Source organism: Lagopus muta, chromosome 1 (assembly GCF_023343835.1).
Source record: "Lagopus muta isolate bLagMut1 chromosome 1, bLagMut1 primary, whole genome shotgun sequence".
Classification (NCBI taxonomy): Eukaryota; Metazoa; Chordata; class Aves; order Galliformes; family Phasianidae; genus Lagopus; species Lagopus muta.
Genome location: NC_064433.1, coordinates 46,014,155 through 46,027,860, shown reverse-complemented (window position 1 = coordinate 46,027,860; position 13,706 = coordinate 46,014,155). Strand labels below are relative to the sequence as shown.

The following is a 13,706-nucleotide window of genomic DNA, read 5'->3' as shown; positions in this document are numbered from 1 at the left end:
ATTAAAAATTAAATTTTCAAAGTTGAATTTAACTGAATTCTTCCCATAAAAAGTCAAAGGATTCCAAAGGTCAGACAGCAAAGTTTCCAGAAAAAAGATACATTTGGACTTAGTAGGCTTTTGTGTAAATTTCTAATTTCTGAACTTTTTAAAATCGGTTGCTCATCTGTGTTATCAAGCTATCCCATCAAATTAATGCCCAAAGCCCTATTCATGTCACCTTCAAGGCCCCAGCTGGACTCACAGCTGCTAGGCTTACAAACCTTTCACATCTGCAGTCCTTTAGGAATGTCCTTTATTTGTTCTTTTCTGCCTGTCCTTATCTAGTAACAGGGTTGTTGCTCACCCTTCTGGTTATAATGCTCTGTAAATTGTTGTTCACTAGTCACCATCTTGCTACTGTCTATGTTGAAATATTAACACATTTTCTTTTGGGTCAGAGATTGTTGCAGTATACAGTGTTAACTGAAGGGTTTCCAGAAAATATCTCAGTCTAGGTCAAGAGACAAGAGAGTCAAACCTCTCTTGTAGAGAAGTAGTTCAGTTCCGAATTGCTTTCAGCTGTAACAAGTTATTTGTGATCAGTTTTTTGTTTAACGTGAAGGTGGTTCACCCTCTGATTTAGGTTAGAAAAGACCTCCTCGAGGTTGTCAAGTCTGGCAGTCAACCTGAACTACCAAGTCCCATCATTAAACCATCATATCCCATGCCACCTTTTAACTTAAACAGCCTTACGGTATTTCTAGGGGAAATCAACGTGACAGAATGAAGTGGCCCTGGCAGCAGTGCTGAGCTGCAGCATCCTCTGGGAGGAGGCTTTTGCCTTTGATACTTTCGCTCTTCCTGGAGCTCACCTATCTGTTTCTCAAAAGTGATGTGACATCTTCAGCTCCTGTGTTGCTTTCTTAGGATGGAAGACTTGAGAAAAGCCATGGCATTGCAGTGGGAATGCAAAGAGATATCTGTGTTCCTGGGGAGGAGAAGAGAAGCCTGCTGTCATAGAATCATAGAATCCTTAGAGCTGGAAGGGCCCTTTAACGGTCATCTAGTCCAACTCCCCTGCAATAAATATGTACATCCACAGCTAGATGAAGGCCTGACTCAACCTCGCCTTGAAAGTCTCCAGGGACAAAACATCTACCACATCTCTGGGCAACCTGTTCCAGTGCCTCACCACCCTTACTGTAAAATACTTTTTCCTTACATCCAACCTAAATCTACCCTCTCCCCTGTTCTATCACCACAGACCCTGCTCAAGAGTCTGTCCCCTTCTTTCCTGGATACTGAAAGGCCTCTGTCAGGTCTCCCAGAGCCTTTTCTTCTCCAGGCTGATCAGCCCCAGCTCTCTCAGCTTGTCTTTGTCCTGGAGGTGTTCCATCCCTTGGGTCATTTTTTTTTGCACTTCTCTGGACATGTTCCAACAGGACTGTCTCTCCTGTACTAAGGACTCCACATCTGGATGCAGTACTTGTGGTGAGGCCTCATCAGCAGAGTAGAGGGGCAGGATCACCTCCCTCGACATGCTGGCCGCGCTTCTTTTGATGCAGCCCAGGATATGGTTGGCTTTCTGGGCTGCAAGGGCACATTGCTGGATCATGTCCAGCTTGCCATCCACCAGTACCTCCAGGTCTTTTTCAGCAGGGCTGTGCTCAATCCTTTCATCCTCCGGCTTGTGTCGGTAGTGGGTTTTGCCTTGACCCAGATGCAAGACCTTGCGTTTGGGTGATTTGTTGAACTTCAAGAGGTTCACCTGAGCCCATTGCTCAAGCCTGTCCAGATCCCACTGGATAGCATCCCATCCCTGTGGTATGTTGACGGCACCCCACAGCTTGGTGTCAGCAGCAAACTTGCTGAGGGTGCAGTTGACTCCACTGTCAATGCCATTGATGAAGATATTAAAAGAGTATCAGTCCCAGCACTGACCCCTGTGGGATACCACTCATCACTGATCTCCATCCAGACACTGAGCCATTGACCACTACTCTCTGGACTAGATCCTCCAGCTAGTTCTTCATCAGTTGAACAGTCCACCCATCAAATCCATATCTTTCCAATTTGGAGAGAAAGATGTTTTGGGGTACCATGTCAAAGGCCTTACTGAAGTCAAGATAGATGACATCAGTGGCTCTTCCCTTGTTTATTGATGCAGTTACACCATCATAAAAGGCCACTAGGTTGATCAAGCAGGATTTGCCCGTGCTAATTTTCCCGTATCACCTTGTTTTCTTCCGTGTGCCTTAGCTTAGCTTCTAGGAGGATCTGATTCATGATTTTCCCAACATAGAGGTGAGACTTACAAGTCAGTAGTTTCCGGGGTCATCCTTTTTATCCTTCTTAAAAATGGGTATGATGTTGCATTTTTTTTCCAGTCACCACAGCTCACTGCCATGACTTTTCAAATATCATTGACTGTGGCTTGGTGACTACATCGGTTAATTACATCAGGATCTAGGATGCATCTCACTGGGACCCATTGACTAGTACATGTTCAGGTTCCTCAGGTTAGTCATGAACCTGATCTTCTCTTACAATGGGAGGGATGTTGCTTCCCCTATCCCCTCTTACCAAACATTTGATGGTTGTGTGACAATCAGTTATCTGAGAAGACTGAGGCAAAAAAAAAATTAAGTACCTCAGCCTTCTCCTTGTCTATTGTTACCAGCTTGCCTGTGTCATTCACTAGAGAGAGTATACCCTCCTGGACTTTCCTTTTTCAGGTACCTGTAGATATTTTTCTTGTTCTTCTTGGCATCCCTGGCAAGTTTAGTTTAAGCTGGGCCTTGGCTTTTCCTGACCCCCATCCCTACACAGCCTAGCAGCTTCCTTAAACTATTCCCATGGTACCTGTCCCTGTTTCTATTGCCTGTGCATTTTCTTCTTCATCTTCAATTTGACCAGCAGATCCCAGTTCAGCCATGCTGGTCTCTTGCCTCCCTTTCCTGACTTGCTGTCCTCTTCCTCTTTCATTAGTTAAGCCAAATCCACATGTGAATTATAGAAACACAAAATCATCCCTTGTTCACAGAGCTATACAAACACATGCACATAAACGAATGTGCACACCTGTAGTGTACATAGGAGAAAACACCCCTGTGCAGCCCTGTTAACAGTAACAAGACCACTCTACACCAGCTGACAGGGAGGATGTAGCCAGCTCCATGCCCAACAGAGCAGTGCAGTTCACTCTTGGTGGACAGAGGTACAGACTTCCCAGAGCAACAACTCCAGTGGAGCAGAGCCTGCTGCCAGGGTGTGGAAGGTGCTCACACCAGCACATCACATTGTGAGGAAGAGGAGTTAGGAGAGGGGACTTATCAGGAAGGCACAACTTTGCTTGCCCTGGGATGGCAGCTTCTAGCAGGCTGAGCCAGGGCCCAGAACTCTGCGTTGCCACTCACTCTGCCTCATTCAGATTCACTAACAGCTTTGAAATAATAGTCCAAGGTCAGCCTTTTCTTAGGAAAAGATAATTGTTTAAGCTAGTTTTCATCTCGGATCTGTTTTCTGTTTACTGACATCAAGCTCTGTTTGCCCATAGAGTGGTTACAGATTGAATGCAAAGAGGTTAGCATCTCTGCTGCCCTTCACATCCATGATTGTACACAGAGTGATACGAGTTTGGCAGATAGCAGCAAGAAGAAAGCAGATTCTCCATTTTGTAGTCAAATGGCATTTTTTGGATGGAACCTGCAGTGCTTGATTGTTGCTTGAGTGGTGGAGATGATAAGCTAGAATATTTCAGGTGCTGTTTCCGAGGGCTCTGGCTGATTTAACACTGCTGATGCTGTGCATTCCTGTTTCATAGGTTGATTAGCACCATTTTAAGTGATCTGTCAGAGAACTGCAAGGTAAAACCACACAATATTGAACTGTCTGGTACCACTGTGGTTTTTGAGACATTTTTAGTGCATTTCTGCTTATGTTTGTCTGTTCTGAATTTTAAGCTGTGTGAAGTTTAATGGATTTTTATTTTAGTATTTAGGTTCTATGCTGGTAAAAGAGCTAAGAGGCACAGAATCAACACAGGATGCATGTGCAAAGATGAGGGTAAGTTATTGAATCTACTTCTTTCTTTAATCCTTATAGTATTAAATCATGTTGGCTGCTGATTACTTGTCTGGTACCTTTTTTGGTCTCACAGTATTATGTTATGCATTTGTTTTCCTCTGCCACTGGCATTCATTAGGAAGCCTGTTGGAGTAATAGCAGAATTTGAAGGTAGATTTTATATTGCACGTGATCTAAGAAAAGCAAATGTGTATGTTATGTCCTTTATTTTCTCTTGAATCTTTGAGACTGTTTCAGAGTACTTCTCACATGTTTTAAGCGTGGCTAATAAACAGAACTGATTTATAGCTCATATATGATAATGGATTGAATTTACTATCAAATATATGCTAGTAAGTATATTAATGTTTCCAAAGTTATTGTTCTTTACATTATATGGCATGATGTCTACATCATGCAGATGCCTGTACCCACATTAGTATTCTCATGTAGTATGAATTGCTGTTGTTTTGGTTGGAAGATGAAAAAGGTACTAATAAAGTTTGATCTTTAGTTTGATTAGTGGAACAGTAGTTTGGCTTCCTTCAGTCTTGTAAGAATATGTTATACTGTTGCTCTTTGGTCTGATTTTGGTTTCTAGGAAATTACTATGAGGTTCGGTCTGTCCTCAACATACTGCTGCCAGGAACTGAAAACAGCACCAGACCAACTCCATTCCCAATTGTATTTGGAGTACAAATGCTCATAGTTATAGAGATAGAGCATATTGTGGTCTGGCATAATTAATTAATTGTTTGATGGTCTGCTGATGATGTAAAATTATGTAGTTGAATGAGTGAAATCCTTTATTTTATGGATCATAAGTCTTTGAAGCAAGATGCCTCTGAGCACTAGCTATAGCATTTGGATTAATTATAAAGCCAGAAAACATGTAAAATGTATGCAGTCAGACAGCCATTTTTTATTGGTTACATATCTACCATGCTCAGACTACTGTACAAGCCATGTAAGCTAAAGGCTAACAGTAACTCGTATTTACTAGGTTGCCTGAAGATCTGTTGTTTCTTGGCTAATTACATGCTAATTATTATTTACCTGGTATTAAACTTCTCTTATTAAAACAATAACTTGACACATGAAGACCTATAGTCACATGCACTTCTTCTGGGAGAATAACAGAGTCTGCAAGTATACCATCTTCCAACTCTGTTTTCGAACTGTATAATATAGCATTTCAGTTGTTTAGGATGCAGATCTTAGGGCAGAATTTGACACCATAGCAGCATATGACATCTTCAGTAAGTTATGTGACTGAACTGGGAAGCTAAACATCAAAAAAGTCACTCAATAATTTATAGCACTTTTAGGGTTTTTTTTAAATATGCTATGAGCTTGGCAAATTTAAATTATGTACCTGAAAAACTGTTTGAAAACTAGTTTAATTTAAAGGTGTTGGTTTATTTTTTCCCATAAAAATGGTGGAGTTAAATGAACAGTCTACAGAGCCATACGGGGCACTTACATATACATCATCACTGTATGATAATCTGTGTATATTCTTTTATATTCTATTTTGAAACCATTATGCTGAGAGAATATTTGCCAGTTTGAGTGATTTTTATTTTTTATTGCAATGAGATTTGAATGAAACAATTCTAAATCAGGATTTCATCTGTCCTTTCTAAGTAGTCCTTTTTATCATGTTCCTACTCAAACCAGAAGCAGAAAAACACTGACTTAATGAGAACAGATTATTATCTTAGGAAAAGTATACCAATGATAAAAACATTTGTTCTCTGCAAAACTATCTCCCTGTGGATATATTCTGTATGGTGGTGTCTCTGAGTTGGGAGTGCAGGTTGTCCTAAGCCATTCTGAACTTTAATGCAATGTTCATTATTGTTAAGTACCAGTGAGATGAATGTGTCTTCTTTCAGTTACATTTTACTTAAATGTACTGAATGGGACCTTTCATGTATTAAAAAGAACTGAAAAGCTAGATGCTTTGTCTTACTGCATCTCAAGTGCGTAATTCTGTCCACTTGTCCAGTCTCTTATGTATAACCTTATTCATCAGTCAGGTTATATGCAAGGCTATATTAATGTGATAGACATTTTCAATTTTTGTATTTGTTTTATTTTTCCATTTATTTCAAAACTATGGCATGCTGAACTTTCTGCTGAAATCTGAAATCTGAAACAAGTTGGGAGAGGAATACATTACCTGAGCCTTGTATCTTGTTGGGGTCCTTCCCAAGCAATTTTTAATCTTTCTGGAGTCTGCTAGATAATGATTTTTTAAGCAGAGTGCATAAAACTTGTCTTGGCCATCCACCCATCCGTTGTGCTTCCCATCATTGTGCTCCAGCAGGGCACACGATGGATTTGTTGGCAGAAAATCATGCGGATGTATTAGATGGAGTTCCACAAGAGAGTAGGGTTATATGTGCTTTTTGTTCCCACCCAAGTGGCAGATCCTTGCAGCCATCCAAATTTACGGATATTTGGCAAGAACTGTGCCTATCAGAGGGATTATACTTTACTGTTCCAATCACTTATTTGTGCTCTAAGAACAGATTTATATTTTATGGTTTCCTATTTGTTTCCAGCTATTTTCTTTCACAGACTCCCTTTGCAATTGACAGTGCTGTCTCCTTATCTCCCTTCCTCACCTGCTGTAAATTGACCTTTGCTATTTGGAGATTAAATCTCACTGTCCTGACCAGGACAGACATATTAATTTTATTTCAGAGATGCCTTCAAGAAATTAGGGGCTCTCATCTTTCTCAGTATGGAACGAAAAATATTACAAGCTGTGTTTGCAGTCCGGTTGCCACCTTCACTTCAAATCACCATAGGAACAAGAAGAGAGAATAAAATATGTTTGCATCTAAACAAAGAAAAGGAGTAAAGTTTAATGGCAGCTGGGAAGAGACTTGTTTTCTGCAGTAGACTCCATCAGGCATTTATACATCTGAATTGTGAATTCCTTGACTCTGTAAAAAGGGCATGGTTTTCTGCTTACTGGCACAAATGTCATAGCGAGGTAGACTCTTTCCTTAAGGTGATGTTAAATCACTCATGTTGGGTACACGGATTGCAGTCTGAACCAATCAGATATTTACTGCAGCAGCTGGGAACTGAGAATCTGTTCTTGGATCCTGACACCTTCCTGAACATAACATATTTTTCTTAGAATTTTTTTTGTTAGCAAAGAGGTTTCAATTTCAAGTCAAAGCTCTGGGGAACTAGTGATGTAATTCTATTCAAAAAGCCTGTGTTTATATATCTTGCTGACTTAGGACCAAAAGTCAAAGTTGGAACTGTCATGAAATCTGTTTCCCATATCTCTGAAGAGGAAGATGGAGCAGAGTTGCCTCTTTCTCTGCTAGCAGAAAAGTGGAATAGGATCTGGAGCATTCCTTCCTTACTTCTTCCTACATAAAGTTGGATGCAGACAGTCTGCTTATTTCTGCTAATCCCTTTCTGCTTCTCAATTCCCATTTTTCCCCTAGAAGTAGAAGAGGACTACTGCCCTTCATAGGCTTCCAGTGAAACTAAAGAGGCAAATACCACATCATGAACAAATACTGCATTTGAGATCTAGCAGATTCTCTGATTGCTGTGCTCTTAGGGCATGTAGCTGTCTTTCCAGCTTGGCAGGGCCTGCAGTGAAACAGCTGCATGCATACCACTCAAAAGGGAAAAAAAGAAGTGGTGGGAAGTCTTCAGGCCATTCAGTCCTTCTGCATATCCCCATCAGTCCATCCCGTGTTGTTCAGAGGACTGTATGTCCTTGATCTCTGACAAGAATCCAAGGTGCAGGAGGGACACACTGCCCTGTCAGCAGCAGATAATATGTACAGATAATGCAAAAGCAAGGAGATCTCATTCTCAAGCAGATGAGTTGCAGGTGCATCCCCTGTGCAGTATTCACATTAATGATGTAGCTTGGAGGCATCCACTAATTGTAGAGAAGTAAACAGTCTTGTACCATGGGGATTACAGATGCTATCATATTTCAAGAGGTATTACATTATGTCAGTGATGCATTTTTAAGCCTTTTGGACTGTGAGAAGTTAGTAAATATTTGTTACAAGGCAGAATGCATTTTCAAAATGAGCTTTAAAACTACTCAGTCAAAAGTGAATTTTGCTTTTTTGTTTCATCTCATACACAGTATTGTCAACGTGATTCATTCAAAACCAAATGTTTAAAAAGGCTTCATAAGCCTTACATAAGAAACAGACTTTCAGGTATGATAGTAGGTGGTACCAATACGTGTTTTGAAATGTGCAGTTTGATGCCATTTGGAATTAGTAGGTGCTACCAGTATGGGAAATTGCTGAATGAAGTGGATTCCAGTGCGTAGTTGAACACTAACAGTGCCAGCTGTAGTCTTCAGATAGCTATTAAAAAGCAATATAGGACAGAACTAGCAGATTCATTTGCAAAACTAAAAAGCCAAGAGAAATCTTAAAGCTTTACAGGCTCATAAACTTGTAAACAAAATTTACCTATTGTTAGTGATTCAGCACAGTAGAATTCTGTCTTTCCTCTGTGTATTTGCAAGATCAAATATAATGACATATGCAATAAAAGCTATGGATGAACACAGTTTAATTTTGGTCAGCATGCGAAAGTTGAGTAATCTAACTATAGATGTACTTCTGTGCATGTGTAAGTACAAGAAAGTGGTCAAGGTGACAGAGTAGAAGCACCAGTGAACCCTGATACCTTCTGTCAGGAAATAAATAGATGAGGTGGATTATGCAGTGTGCTATAGTGTATCAAGTGGATGTGCGAGCACCTTAATTTGGACTCCATCCTATGTGTGCATTTAATTTCTTCTTCAGCTCCTTTGTGCCTGTGTATGTGCACAGAGATGCTGTGTTTTGTACACTGCGAGACTATTCAGAAGTGATAGATTAATGCTCTCAGTTCTGCGTAGAACAAGATATTGCAGTACAATCTCATCTTGAAAAGATTAAAGGCCCTTTAGCATTGTACGTTTCATATGTGCATATGTTTCTTTTTTAAAAGGAAACAGCTAGTTTGTATTCCTTTATTCACAGGAAAAAAAAGCCCTCTTAAGTCATCATTGGCTAATTTGATTTGATGAGTACAATGGCTGGGTGGATTTCAAATTCAATTATCTGGACTTTAGTTTGTATTCTAAATAAACATCTGGCAGTTCTGCATAGCCTTTAGCTCAAAATCAAAAGATGGGAGGAAATGCTTCACTCAGGACAATTTGTAGTACTATAGAGATCTATCTGGAGTCCACTTGTGAGTATTGGCTTTGGGGTTTTTTTCAATAAAACTAAGGAAAATTCATAAGCAGGTTTGGAAACAAAAACAAGAACCCCAGGCTACTCTTTTCTTTTTCATAAAACATCTTCAGAGCTGAGCTTGCTATCTCTTCCTCTGTCCCCCTGCTCCTGTATCCCTTTTTGTGTGTTCTTAAAGAAAGAACTGGATGCAGTCTAGGATGTTCCTTCTTAAAGAAGGAACTGTCTAAGGCTAGGCAGAGGTTTGGCACCATGCTGTGTAATGGCAGCAATGGGTTCAGATACCGACTCAGAGGATCTTAAATCCCAGCCCTTACTGTGTAAACAATCACTGTGCTAACCAGGCAGTTATGCAGAAGGTGCCTTCATCTTGAAGGAGGTCTCCATTTGGAACGCTGGGTGGAGGAGGGCACTTACTGAATTGTGTGAACCCACTGCTGGCTCCACTGGCTATTTCTCATGGACTGGCCATAAGTACATTTGCAGGAAGCAATTTTTTTTGTAGAAGTCAGCTAGAGAAAAGCAGCAGCTCATTTAGAAAGTCAGGCATGCCAGCGGTGTGGCTGGTGCTCCCACCAACTTCCAGCAACATAGCATGTTTTTGTCCATAGATACCTTATTTATTCCTATACTGGGACTCCTCTCTCTTCTTTTTCCTTGGAAGTAAAGGGGATTTTCTTGGAAGTAAAGGGGAAATTCCTTACAAGAGTCTATTAGCCAAGGAAGCTGCACACAGCTGCCATGCATCAAAATAAAGGAGAGATTTCTATTACTGACTGACTGCCCTTATTCTGAAGAAAAAGAGACTGTGTCTTTCGGGGAGTCAAGGAAACTGAACAAATGTCACATTAGATTTAGTATGGCAGTGTTTTTCTCCATCCTCCCGTGTCTACAGTCAGGCCTGCTTTATGGTTCTTGTGCTTTGTATGGAGTACTTCTACATCAGCATCTACCTGTCCCATAGGAGGTATTTCAGAAGTGGGACCAAATCTCACCCTGTGGCATGCAGACTTGCTGCATTAAGACTCCTCACTGCAGTGCGCTTGAGGAGACAGGACATGCACATCTGTCCTTATGACCAGCAGATCATCTGGCAATGGCAGAGACAGGCAATGGCAGTGAGCCTAGAATATGCTCACTTTTCATCCAGCTGATTATCCTAAAGTTGTTTATTAAAATAAAGAGCCAAAGTTACAGCCACAAACCATGGAGTTCATTATAACTCTGACCAGTTACAGGCTAGTGAGCACCTTGCCCAAAGACAGGGTCCTGTCACTATAATTATTTCTACTTGAGATAAAATCCAGTCCTGCTACCATGATATGAATATGCCTTGGAGCGTTAGACCATATGCCAGTATACATGACATCCTGTGCCAGTCTTCAACTGTAGGTCCTATACCTTTGGCCCAGGTCCATATGCTTCCCATAGAGGCACCAGATGGACAAAAATATTTTGTCATCTCATCATGTCCTCAACAGTGGTGGTCAGAACCTGAAAAGCATGAGAAAAGGAAGTACTGCAGCCTGTGTCCCACCTTCTCAGATTCTAGTCACAGGTACCAGCAGAGATGCCCACTTGGCCTGCACAGACGTGCAAAATGTCTGACCGTAAAAGCTCTGGGATGACTGTCAACACCTAGAATCTAGAGCCAAAGCAGTTACAGTGCCTGAGCAAGTACTATTTGTATTGTATCTCTGAAAACTCACATTGCACGTCCTGGCGGCCACCCCCTCCACCGAAGAAGAAATGAACAACAAACAAATAATATGAGCTCACCATGGCAACTTGCCATGAAACTATTGAAGACTGGAAGCTACTCAGAAATAGTAATTTTATGGTGGACTTCAGTTCATCTGTCACTGGGAGAGGAGTAGGGGGAATAGAGTGTGTGTTTTTTGTGATAGTACTATCCCTTACCGAGGATATTATCCCACTGCCCAACTCTGTTGCGACAAGCATATGCATGTGTAGAGTTGTTTCGCAAAATCATGTTTCTGTGCTGGACTTTTGTCTTCCAGAGCACCTCTGCATGAATGAATCCTGCAGTTATTTTGGTTTGCAGATTGATAAGGGATGTCCACTGCTCCTTACCAGCTGAGACGATTTGGTTTAATGAATTGCAAATGTCCATTGGTCTCTGATTCATTTCCTAATTTGGCATATGCACATTAGTGGTATCTTAATGAGCTGTTTCACTCAGATGCCATCTTCTGATGTTCACAGACTTCCTTAAATCTAAAAGATCAGGTCTGCTCTAGACAGATCCCACTGAATGTGAGGTACATAAGGAAGATGATTAAAGTACAAAGAGGACTCTCAGATGGCTGTTGCAACACTGCCAACAGGAAACTTAACCTTTATGGCAAATGGCAGATAGTGCAAGTTAGACCAAAAAGCTAAAGTGAACTCAGTAGCCATATTTGTATGGGAGGAGGGGAGGAATTTTGCTGCTAAGGCAGCAAGGAGGGAGGTGATTACAATAATCAAAATGAAAGACAAAGAGCTTTTGAATGTAGCTGTCGGGATAGAAAGAAAGGATAAAAGTTGGTTGATTGCTGGGTTGCCAGATGATGAGAGCGAAGTTGTCATATTTGTGAATGTTTTGCCTAGATATAAGCACATATGGGGTATATTGCTTGTTATTCTGATGGGTGTATGTACTGCAGTTTCTGTACAGTCAGTGCCAGGCTTTGTGTGCATTGAAATTGTACGTTATGAAGAGTCACTTGAGATCTATTATAGAGACACGCAGGTATGTGCTTGCTCTGATTTTAGCAGAGACAGTTTTGTTTTGCACTCAGAAAAATGTGATTCAGATTAGTGTCCTTCTCCAGATTTTGTTAGATTTTTCAGCATGTTTTATCATCGAGAAAAACAAATGCATTTTCAAGAAGCATCCAGGCTTCTGGGTGAAAGAAGCCTTCTCCAGGATAAATTGACAGATGAGTATCTTGTTGTCTGATACTGAACGGTGTGATAGTCCTCCCCATTACATGTATGGGAAAGGCTCTTTTTGAGACTTATATTAGAAATTCTTGCCTTCACTGCATGCAATACTAATTGTAAAACTTGGTTGGCTGTGTATCTTTGAACGTTATGTTGGCAAAAATGGAGTCGCATTTGATTTGCGCAGGAATGAAATCAGAAAAGAAACTTACTTGCAGTTTTGTGTTGTTTTTTTTTCTTTTAAGCTTCATTTGTTTTCCGTTTGGTGTTGCCATCACCTATTTTTAGACAGATTTTTTTTTTCAGATATAATCTGTGTTTTCAAGTTTAAATCTTTGTTGTTAAATTTCTCTTGAAAAATACGAAACGGCTGCTGCTACTCATTTTCAGCTTCTCTTGTAAACTTTTAGGATGGCAATTCTAGACGTGGTTGCACCCTCATTCTGTGTGCTGATATTTCTTCATATTTCTTCATATTTAATTATCTAAACTTAGGTTTTCCTCTCAAGAAAATGTCTGCTTGCTTTCTATGATCATTTGTAGATATTACCATGACTGAGCATTTGCTGAACTTTGTCTACATTTTTTATCTATAATAGGTTTGTATAGAATAGTCCTCCCTATAATTGTTTCTACCTTTAAAGAATTCAGACCATCTCTAAACTACGTGATGTTTGTTTTTCCTTTTCTTTCTTCAGAAAACTTAATCCGTAAACTAATCAACAGGTCTTCTGCAGATAATTTAAATGTATTCCAAATACATGCCCAATCTGTTTGCCAGGAAATATCTTAGCTGTGTGCCTCATGCTGAAGGCATGTGTGGAAGAAAAATAGCTTTATACAAAGACATGAACTGTAGGTAAGAGAACCTGGCCATTGAGGGAATGCAGAGTAAGCCTCTGTGTTAATTCATGTGTAAAGCCAACTACAGTAACAACCACGTTGTAGGAAGTGCAGATGGTTTGGCTTTACAAGATTCAACATCAGGCTGACAGGTTGACTGGCAGGCCTGGAGGGCTGTAGGCATATCTCATGTCACAAATATAGCTGCAAGAAAGTGAGAGAGAGAGTGAAATATTCGTAAGTAACAACTAATTGCAGCAAAGAAGTAGTTCCACAAAATGCACTGTTAGTTTTTCCAGCTGGGAAGGACAGGAGGAGGAGAAGAGAGGCGGGGGTGAATGGGGCACATCAGATGGATGTTTTAAACGTGTTTATTTTAGGAAATCCCTGATTACATGACCGGTCACTTTATGTATGGTAAACTTCATTCTCTTCGCATCATGCTGGGAAAAAGGAGAGGTTTTATCATCTATGCTAGAAACTGCAGGGTTCTTTTTAGTTTTTTAACTACAAGGCAGCTATTTCAAAAGCCCAAAGATCAGTCAGCTCAAGAAAAAGACAAATATTTGAATAAGTACCTTTTGTTTAACTGAAGCATTTTGTTGGAAGAAGAAG

At 40.4% G+C, this 13,706-nt stretch overlaps 1 protein-coding gene across 20 annotated transcripts in view; it reads left to right on the top strand.

The window, feature by feature from the left end:
* The window catches only part of ANKS1B (ankyrin repeat and sterile alpha motif domain containing 1B), a 402,720-nt gene that overhangs the window by 373,996 nt on the left and 15,018 nt on the right, over window positions 1-13,706 (top strand). For all 20 annotated transcript variants that reach the window (XM_048933569.1, XM_048933568.1, XM_048933550.1 and 17 more), the window contains one exon: window positions 3,976-4,047. In XM_048933569.1, the coding sequence (XP_048789526.1) occupies window positions 3,976-4,047 (72 nt within the window). The remainder of the gene's footprint in view (window positions 1-3,975; window positions 4,048-13,706) is intronic.